General features: G+C 41.8%; 1 protein-coding gene across 2 annotated transcripts in view; it reads right to left on the reverse strand.

Annotated features, from left to right (window-relative positions):
- The window catches only part of SLIT2 (slit guidance ligand 2), a 391,877-nt gene extending 390,768 nt beyond the window's left edge, over window positions 1-1,109 (reverse strand). For both annotated transcript variants that reach the window (XM_069744688.1, XM_069744689.1), the window contains exon 1: window positions 381-1,109. In XM_069744688.1, the coding sequence (XP_069600789.1) occupies window positions 381-586 (206 nt within the window). In that variant the 5' untranslated portion in view covers window positions 587-1,109. The remainder of the gene's footprint in view (window positions 1-380) is intronic.
- Between the last annotated feature and the right edge of the window lie 9,806 nt (window positions 1,110-10,915).

Genomic DNA, 10,915 nt, shown 5'->3' on the forward strand with positions numbered 1-10,915 from the left:
AATTGGAATTTCAGTCAAATTGAGCATGACACTTGCCTAATAAAGTCTTCTATGCACTCATTATCGTATTAACGCTATGTCTGCTAGCATTAGGTGACATTATTGACGGGTAATCAGAGACCTTTCCTGGTTACAGAAGGTTATTTTAAAAGCTATGTCAGATATCTACATGGCATTTCTATTCTCTCTTGGATATTGAAATGGCTTCTTTAGGGGTCCCTGCTTTCGTCCCCAAATCCCCCCCAAAATTACTAAGAGGCTCCCAATGATATTAACCATTAAGAGTGTCCAAGACAAACATCACAAGATGCCGGTGATTATATTCTGGGTTCTCTGATTGTTCAACCCGTAATAGTAGATAATAAGAGATATACACTCACAGTCGTTCGGTATTCCTGGGAATGTTGCGTGGCACGCTGCGCAGATTTAGCCCATGACAGTCCACCGTCGTTCCGGTACAAGTGCAATGGGCCGGGCACGGCTGAGGTGCCACCTCACTCAAGATCACCAACACTAACCCCACCGAGATGGACAGCTTCCAAAAAGCAATGCCACACATTTTCTTCTTCACAAATCCCAAAAGCATTTGGTAAAAAAAAAATTAAAAAATACCCAACCGAAAAATGCCAAAAAAAAAAAAAGAGCTTAGAAGATGATACGTAAAAATTGGTAGGGTTGCCAGTCTCTCGAGGAACTTGTTTTATTCACAAGTTTGTAACCTGGCACAACGCTTGCTTATCCAAAGTGCATGGCTTGTGCTCATGTCACAGAGCAGAAAATAAAAAGCAACTTCTCTTTTTTGTTGTTGCTCCTGAGCTTTTATATTCCCGTCAGTGGACAGTGGGATGAATGTGAATTGTGCCTTCAGCAGCCAGAGCAATCCTCCAGGCAGTGAATGGATTTCTGCATCTCCGCCAGGCTCTGTGTCCTGCCCCTGTATTACTCTGATATCCTCAGGCTTGGTGCATGCAGGTTGTGCCAGGCTGCTGGTATCTGGGCACAGTAAGTTAGTTTCATTGACTGCATAGCATGTCACTCCAGCCTGCTGGATATACAGAGCATACACTGAGCATGCTGCCTCCCTGAGCCTGGCTGCTAACTAACTGCACATTGCAGCCTGAGAGAGGAGGAGGTTCTAAACAAACACACTGCTCTTAAAGGCACAGCACCTTACACCAGGCACTTCCAAATCCAATAGCATAGTCCCACTTAAACACACAAAACCACATTTCTTTGGAGATGAATGCCTCCTACAGGGCTGCAATGCAATCCCTCACCACCATGGGAAGATCCCTTCTATTGAAAGCACAGGAGGCTTTGGTGGAGGATGGGGGGGAGGCTGATAGGGAGCAGACTTGGAGGCAGAGTCATTTTATTATGCCTGGCTGTGCACCATACTATCCATCTGCCACTCCAAAGTCAACAATGATGGGTCTGCTTGTGATGAACCCTCTGCAGATCCCGATCAATGAACCAATCTGCTGATCATCAGATGTCTCTGTGCAATGATATACTACTGTTTGGGCTGATAAAAAGTGGCCCTTTGAACTTCAGGATCCTGTTATGTATCTCGTTCCTCGAAAAATATAGATTTTGTTTTCTTTTTGTGTTTTTAGTTAGTTTTCATTTTTCTAAATGTATTAGTAGTATAGTTTTATTTTTATATATATATATATATATATATATATATATATATATATACATATATATATATATTCAATATAACAACAAAAACATAGAACAAGAAAGAAACAAGTAGGGGGAAGTACCGCATGGTGTGCACATCTGCCTCACCGGTGCATAAAAGACCACAGACGCACGGGACCAGGGAGGAAGGACATCCGCATATATAATAATAAATGAGTAACAAGGAAGCTAGGAGAGTCAGCAGCCACAGAGGCCCAATATGGGTGATACTGCAGAACAAAGCTTAATAAGTAAACAGAGACCACCCATTCTTACATAATGAAGCTCAAATTAGTGCGTATAGTGAGACTCCACTACAAAAAGCAGTACCGCAGCATATATAGCATATAAATAATGGCCATGGCGCAGCGCTTACCTCGGATGTAAAAAGCAGAACACTCCTCCCTGGGACCGTACGCCCTCCCCGACGCGCGTTTCGGCAACACACCTTCTGAAGAAGGTGTGTTGCCGAAACGCGCGTCGGGGAGGGCGTACGGTCCCAGGGAGGAGTGTTCTGCTTTTTACATCCGAGGTAAGCGCTGCGCCATGGCCATTATTTATATGCTATATATGCTGCGGTACTGCTTTTTGTAGTGGAGTCTCACTATACGCACTAATTTGAGCTTCATTATGTAAGAATGGGTGGTCTCTGTTTACTTATTAAGCTTTGTTCTGCAGTATCACCCATATTGGGCCTCTGTGGCTGCTGACTCTCCTAGCTTCCTTGTTACTCATTTATTATTATATATGCGGATGTCCTTCCTCCCTGGTCCCGTGCGTCTGTGGTCTTTTATGCACCGGTGAGGCAGATGTGCACACCATGCGGTACTTCCCCCTACTTGTTTCTTTCTTGTTCTATGTTTTTGTTGTTATATTGAATAAAGATTTTTCTATATTTGTATCTTGATATTGACTGTTTGGTCGTTTGTTCTTGGTCCCCGTGGACCAATTCTGTTTGGTTGTGTTATATAGCGACTAGTCTTGGCATAGTCCCCGATTTTGGGCTCAGCGTGTATTCTATGGTCTATATAATGCTGAGGTTTGTAGTGCTATCTATTTACTAATATATATATATATATATATATATATATTACATGTATCTATCTTTATATTTAAGTTGTCAAGTTACAGCAGAACTTTTTGGAATTTATTATTGCTATTATTATTATTAATATTATTATTATAATTATTATCATTATTATTTAGAATCACACAACAGATTATTACTGTTATTATTATGATTATTATTATTTTATAATCACACAACAAATTATTATTATTATTATATCGTTTATTCTCTTCTATGATTATTTTTTAAATAGTATTTTTATTGTCACTTTTTTTATTTCTAATTAAATAAGTATTTTTTCATTATACTGTTATTTTCTTCTTTCATTGTATAATTAATAGTATTTTTATTTCCACATTATTTATTTATATTAATAATTAGTTATTATTATTATTATATTTTTTATTCTCTTCTTTCATTACATTACTAGTAGAATTTTTATTGTCACATTATTTTTTTGCATTTAAAACAAAATTATTATTACGGTATGTTTATTCTCTTATTTGATTTAATTAGTAGTGATATTTTTATTGTGATATCTTTTATATTTAAAAATTACATTATTATGATTACTAGTAGAAGTAGTAGCAGTAGTAGTATGTAGCAGATATTCTGGATTTTTGGATGACTATATAATAGTACATAATATGTGCTTATAAGGAAACCACTGCTTGGTTTTGGTGTTATAAAGTCTATATTATGTTGCACGGTGGTTCAGCGGGTAGCACTGTTGCCTTGTAACACTGGGTTGTTGTTTAACACCCCACCTAGGACAACATCTGTTCTCCCTGTGTTTGCATGGGTTTCCTCCGGGTTTTCTGGTTTCTTCCCACACTCCAAAAACATACTGAAATGGATTTTAGATTGCGATCTCCAATGGGGACAGTGATGATGTTTGTAAAGTGCTGGGGAATTAATGGCGCAAGATAAACAAATAAAAATTGCAGTTCTATGCTACACATGCTGATTTATCTGGAGCCAGATTAAAGGAATGTCCCTATAGGCAGACTGTAGTATAAGGCAGCACCCCCATAGGCAGACTCTGTAGCATAAGGCAGCACCCCCATAGGCAGACTCTGTAGCATAAGACAGCACCCCATAGGCAGACCCTATAGTATAAGGCAGCACCCCCAAAGGCAAACCCTGTAGTATAAGGCAGCACCCCCATAGGCAGACTCTGTAGCATAAGGCAGCACCCCCATAGGCAGACTCTGTAGCATAAGACAGCACCCCATAGGCAGACCCTATAGTATAAGGCAGCACCCCCAAAGGCAGACCCTGTAGTATAAGGCAGCACCCCCATAGGCAGACCCTGTAGTATAACACCAGCCCCATAGGCAGACCCTGTAATAAAAGGCAGCACACCCACAGGCAGAATCTGTAGCATAAGACAGCACCCCATAGGCAGACCCTGTAGTATAAGTGCAGCACCGCTATAGGCAGACCCTGTAGTATAAGGCAACACCCCCATAGGCAGACCCTGTAGTATAAGGCAACACCCACATAGGCAGACCCTGTAGTATAAGGCAGCACCCCAAAGGCAGACTTTGTAGTATAAGGCAGCACCCCCATAGGCAGACCCTGCAGTATAAGGCAGCACCCCAAAGGCAGACCCTGTAGTATAAGACCACCCCCATAGGCAGACCCTGTAATATAAGGCAGCACCCATATAGGCAGACTCTGTAGTATAAGGCAGCACCCCCATACAATTACAATAGCGTAGCTCCAGGTGGGCACCCTCAGAGCACGGGGCCCTGGGCGACTGCCCCCTCTGCCCCCCGGTAGCTACGCTACTGAGTGTGTTGTTTAGGGGAGGCTTCACTGACAACGTTGCAGGGTAACTTATATACAACCTAGGGTTTGAAGAATTAGCGATCATCTTCCTAACATAAAATGCATAAATAAGTGGAGGGCACTGCAAAGGGAAGGTTCACCATGGGCTTGTGATTAAACATGAAAAAAGACAAGAGAAAGATCATGCCCACATAGATAGGAACACTTCCATATATATCCCTCCGTCACATACAATATTCGGACTAACGAGTTCACATACAATGTGCCTGTCAGGCGCCTGCTGGAAAAATACCTATAATATCTAATGTTTGCAATTTCAGTGCTCTAAAAGTGATCAGTGACCTTCATAGGGATGTAATAAAAGAGACTACACATAATCAGTTGCAAAAAAAACATTTACTTAACATAAAACTAATAACTATGAAATACAAACTTTTCAAAACTCCCGCCAAATAGTCCCCAGTTCGACTCTCTCAAAAAAATGTACAAAGAAAATTTTTGAACACAAACTTAATTTTAAGGTACCTTAAATACTATTAAAAACATATTCAATCAGAAGTAGATGCTGAGGTTTCCCCAGAAAAGTCACACTTGCAGAGCAAATAGCAAGAATTGCACACCATTTTTGCATGTGTCAGGCAAATTGCTTTATGACATTTGAGACATTCATAATTTGAAAGCCTTCTGGTTCCGCTTTCCGTTTGGCAGGTGGTGCATCTCCTTCTTTTGTGAGGTGGTGCAGATGGTGACTTTTCACCATCATCTTCTGGGTGGAACCTTTTGAGCTGAACTTGAAACCGATTGTTTTCACGCTTCTCCTGCGTAGCTCTCCAAGTACTAGTTCATGGGCCAATTTTTTCAGATACAATCGTCTACGGAGTGGTTCAAGCTTGTTTTCAAGATAAATTACTTGTGAATTTATACCACCCAAATTCAACATAGCAAAAAATATGACCATTGGCCAGCGTTTGAGGTTTCTGCTGACGTTGAAAGTGGAGCACATCTGATCTGCTGTATCCACACCCCCTTTGGTGGCATTGTAAAATGTAATTATCTCCGGGTTTTTTTCTGCCCCAGTCCCAGGATCGATGGCAGCATCATCATGAAGTGTTGATAGAAGAAGTACGATTTTTTTGGCATGTGGTACATAGGAAACTAAAGCCTTTCCATTATGGAATGCAAACATACTGCTGTACTGTTGTCTCTCTTTCACACTTACAAACTGTGGCGGCAATTCCCTTTTGTTTTTTCTTACAGTTCCCACATATGACAGCTTCTGAATTTTCAGATAATCAATCAGATCACAACTTGTAAACCAATTGTCAGCTGTAATATTGCGACCCGATCCAAATAAGGGTTCAGCCAGTCTTTTTACAACATCAATGGGTTTGTTGCTCACACAGTAAGGACCTTCTGGTTGTTTTCCTGCATAAACTTCCAGGTTGTAAGTGTAGGTCTTACTGGCATCAACAAGGGCATAAATTTTTATTCCATATTTGTTTGGCTTTGATGGAATATATTGACGAAAGGCACATCTACCACGAAAACCAGGGAGCATTTCGTCAATAGTGAGATTCTCTCCAGGGTAATAACTTTGTTTACAGTTTACAACAAATCTTTGAAATATATCACGAATTGGAGCAAGTCGGTCATGTGTTTTGCGTTCGGTTCGGGTAGTTCTGTCGTCAAACCGAAGGCAACGAATTAGAATCTTGAATCTGTTTATGGACATAACAAGGCTAAATTTTTCAACTCCATCCCCATCTTTACCCCAAAGTTCCTCCAAACTTTGTCTATTTGCCCTATAAGCTCCTGCAAGGTACAGTAATCCAAAAAAAGCACGCAGTTCTATTTCATCTGTGGGCTTGATGGTTCTGTTGCAGATGTACTTGTCCTTTATAATGTCTATATATTGGTTGGTATATGTGACAATAGAGTCCAGAATGTCATCTGTAAATATACTGTTCCAGCATTCAACTGCAGTTTTTGCATTACGTGCAGTTCCTATTACTGCAGGAAGGTGAGTAATAATGTTTAAAGGTTCCCTACGTTTTTTCTGGAATGGCTTCTTGTTCCATTTAGTATTTTTATCTTTTCCAATATAATATGATCCAACTTCTTCATCCTCACCACTGTCACCATCTTGCTCTGTTTCAGAATCCAGGACACATTCTTCCACCTCATCATGAGAATCAATCTCACTTTCCTCTCCTAAATCCTCATTCAGTGTGAGGTCTCTATCATCTAACAGCATGTTTGTTACTTCCTCAACATCAAGTTGTTTGTATAAATTGTACATTTTCCTCTCCATTTCAGCAGATAATCTGAAGCAAGAGAAGGAATATGTTAGGGAACTACTGTATATGCCTGAGCAGCACACTTTCTTTTATAAAATCTCCCTTATTTCTATGAAATATCCTCACATTTTGTGCTATACATTCATAAAACAAGCTAAATAAACTATTGTGATGAATAAAAACATAAAATACCAACCTTACTGAATGTGACGTATTCACATACAATGAGCCTGAGAGATCTGTGCAGCTATATCCTCTCCCCTGAAGCTCTGAAATCCAACTGTGATATCAGGTTTCACAGACCTTCAAGAGACAGGAGACTACCTGGAGGGAGGGGGTTTCCTCACAATCTGGTGAGGAAGGAGAAATGAAAGTAAAAGAGAAGCGCCTGTCAGATCAGTTGTATGTGACGGAGGGATATAGTAATAAAAAAGTTGTATTTTTATTGAATTGGCACAAACCTCAAAAAATACATTAATATATACACAGAGGAAAAAAAAACACACACAAAATACAATTAAAAAAATCTAAAAAATGCAAACATGCACCAACATGCCTATTGATATGTCATATCACTCATATCCTGATATAAGGAAACTGACATCGCACAAAATATGTATCACCCACAATACAGATGTTACAACAAGCTTGCTGCACAAACAAAAATAATGCAAGGATCAATAACAAATCCATGCAATAAATGCAATGGTATGAATATTGCAATACCATATATCCCTACAATAAGGTGCATAGTTTTAGTGCAGAAATTTTTGGTTATTTCAAGACTTCAAACACATGATAGAAGAAAAAAAAATTCAAAAGATGCAAAGAATACAAAAAAGAGCGTACAAAAGTGCAAAAGAGATATATAAGATATAAATATCTCAATAATAGTACGCATCAGAGCTGTGGGAGGGGAGGAAGAGGGGGAACTAAAACAATATAAGAACCCAAGACCTCATTCCCTAAAAAACCCCCATCATACCCGCAGTCCGAAATCATGGAGAGAAGTCTTGTTAGGTGGGGGAAAGGCTCCCACGCGTATCGCCGCCTGAATAACGGCTTCCTCAGGGAAAAAATCTCATGTCCAATATTCATACCATTGCATTTATTGCATGGATTTGTTATTGATCCTTGCATTATTTTTGTTTGTGCAGCAAGCTTGTTGTAACATCTGTATTGTGGGTGATACATATTTTGTGGGATGTCAGTTTCCTTATATCAGGATATGACATATCAATAGGCATGTTGGTGCATGTTTGCATTTTTTAGATGTTTTTAATTGTATTTTGTAGGTTTTTTTTTTCTCTGTGTGCATATAGATGTAGTTTTTTGAGGTTTGTGCCAGTTCAATAAAAATACAACTTTTTTATTACTATATATATGGAAGTGTTCCTATTTATGTGGGCATGATCTTTCTCTTGTCTTTTTTCATCTTCCTAACATAAAGTGCACAACCACTCACTTCACCCACTCCTACATCTTGACATGGTACCCACAAGCTTCTATCAAGGCTCAGCCAACTGGTTCACTACACTCACTGGTCGCCTCTTTGCCATGTCTTTACATTTTGCGGAGTCAGTACTATGATGGGCCTGCTCCTGGCTGTATGATGTTGGTTTCTTCACAAGTGTCTCTAGTCGTTGAGGTTTCCTACCTCTACCTCATCGAGGCGGCCCTCCATTCTCTGCATTAGGCTGCTGTCACACTAGCAGTATTTGGTCAGTATTTTACATCAGTATTTGTAAGCCAAAACCAGGAGTGGGTGATAAATGCAGAAGTGCATATGTTTCTATTATACTTTTCCTCTAATTGTTCCACTCCTGGTTTCGGCTTACAAATACTGATGTAAAATACTGACCAAATACTGCTAGTGTGACGCCGGCCTTACAGTCCACAGTCACTCTCTCTTCCTCTCATGGTGATGTCTCACACGGTCCCACATGCACAGTTTTCTGAAGACCACCCTTCTAATGAAGCCATGCTTCTTAATTTCTCTGTGGTAGTTTCTTCTTAAAGGCACACAGTTTTCCATGCTTGAAGCAGTCACTGAGGTAAACTCACCTTCCCCAGCCTTGTAAAGGTGGGATACCTTTTCATCTGTTCCTCAGCTACCAATTACAGGCTGCTTTCAAGTATGATAAGTCTTATGTGACCAACCCCAAATGGTGGGAAGAATCTGGTTAAATCCACCTGCCAGTCTCACGTGCCCTGTCTGCACCTATACACATTATGCATTTTCATGCCAGTCAGGCACTATACTCAACAATGAGTATAATGTGTTTCCTTAGGCTTGCTCACTCAGCCAGGAGTCATCTTGGTTTTTAAGTTTCCACCTAAATGTAACACTTGCAGTGGAAGCTAGGTGTACAAAGACTATGGCTATCAGATTCCACAGACATTCACAGCAGCAACCATTAATGGTTCTCTTTCCGGACTAAAACTCCCAGCAGACATTGCTCTCTGCATCATGGAAGATGAAGAGCAGCTGAGGAAGGACTGATTGGCTGAGCAGTTTGGAGAGGAAAGGTGAAGCTCACTGGACACAGATGTGTGCGATCCTCCATTATAGACTAGTGAGAGTCTGATCATAGACAGCAGAGAACAGAGGCAAGAGTATGTACTGATAGTCCCAGCAACTCAGTGTGTGAGGAGAAGATAATCCTGGAGCTGCAACACAACTATCAACCAGCCATGTTACCAGAAGATGGTCCATAGAAGAATCCTGCCTTCCGTTTCCTGTGTGACCAAGCACCTGGATCCTGCAGCTTCAAGCTGGAGCCCTGTATGACTACAGACCTACTGCATCAAGGAGTTAGTAGCTATTTCTGGGACTTATGGTTCCATCAGTAAAGCAGCATTGCTGAGACTTGTGGTTCCTTTAATACGGGAACATTGCTGGGACTTGCAGTTCCATTCATAAGAAGCATTCTTGGGACTTATGGTTCATTTCGTAAGGAAGGTATTTAGAACAGGACCAGCAGTTGAAGGGTTTTTTTTTTCAATATATTATTAAGTGCACCAACGTTTACTGCAAGTGCACCAACAACCGCAGCAATTGGGGCCCCAACATTGGAGTGCATTATTTGCTTTGCTGCAGCTATTTGCAGGTTAAGTAGGTTCGGGCTGGCCCACCAGAGAGAACCGGAGCATTCTAACACCTGCTGGCATACTGGCCAGCCGCTGCCTAGGGCCCCCACTGCTCCAGGGCCCCCAGCCAGTGCCTATGGGGCCCCTGAGTCAAGAGGGCCCACCCTGTGCCAGCCTACCAGCAGCTGGAGACAGGATCCTGTCCCCGCTGCTAATGCAAAATGAATATTCACACTTCCCCACGCCCCTATGGACGTGGAGGGGCGTGAATACCATTTCTCTTTAATAGCGGGCAGCATTAGCCACAGGCAGCAGCTAACACTGCTCGCATGTAAAGTCTCACCACTGCACCATACACAAAGCACCACACCACATAAACGCAGGCACACAGACACAGCACAGCACATCCCGGCATCCTGCTTCCTGTCTGACACAGCCCAGCTGGATGACATCATCATCCAGCACGCTGTCTCAGACAGAAAGCTGCCGGCGAGGAAGAGGCTCCCGGGATGTGCTGCTGCTGCGGGGAGGTGAGCTGTGCTGTGTGTGTGCTTTGTGTGTGAGTGTGAGAGAGTGATGCGGTGCTGTGTGTGTGAGACGGGTGGTGGGGAAGGACAATGATATTGGTGGGGGAGGCAATGATGCAGGTGATGGGCAAAGATAGCAATGAGGGGAGACAATGATGGAGGTGATGGGCAATGATGGTGGTGGGGGAGGCAATGATGGAGGTGATGGGCAATGATAGTGGTGGGGGGAGGCAATGATGGAAGTGATGGGCAATGATGTTGGGGAAGGCAATGATGGAGGTGATGGGCAATGATGGTGGGGGGAGGCAATGATGGAGGTGATAGGCAATGATGGTGGGGGAGGCAATGATTGAGGTGATTAGGCAATGATGGTGGGGGAGGCAATGATGGAGGTGATGGGCAATGATGGAGGTGATGGGGGGCAATGATGGAGGTGATGGGAAATGATGGTG

The sequence above is a fragment of the Ranitomeya imitator genome, chromosome 1 (genome assembly GCF_032444005.1).
Source record: "Ranitomeya imitator isolate aRanImi1 chromosome 1, aRanImi1.pri, whole genome shotgun sequence".
NCBI classification, from domain to species: Eukaryota; Metazoa; Chordata; class Amphibia; order Anura; family Dendrobatidae; genus Ranitomeya; species Ranitomeya imitator.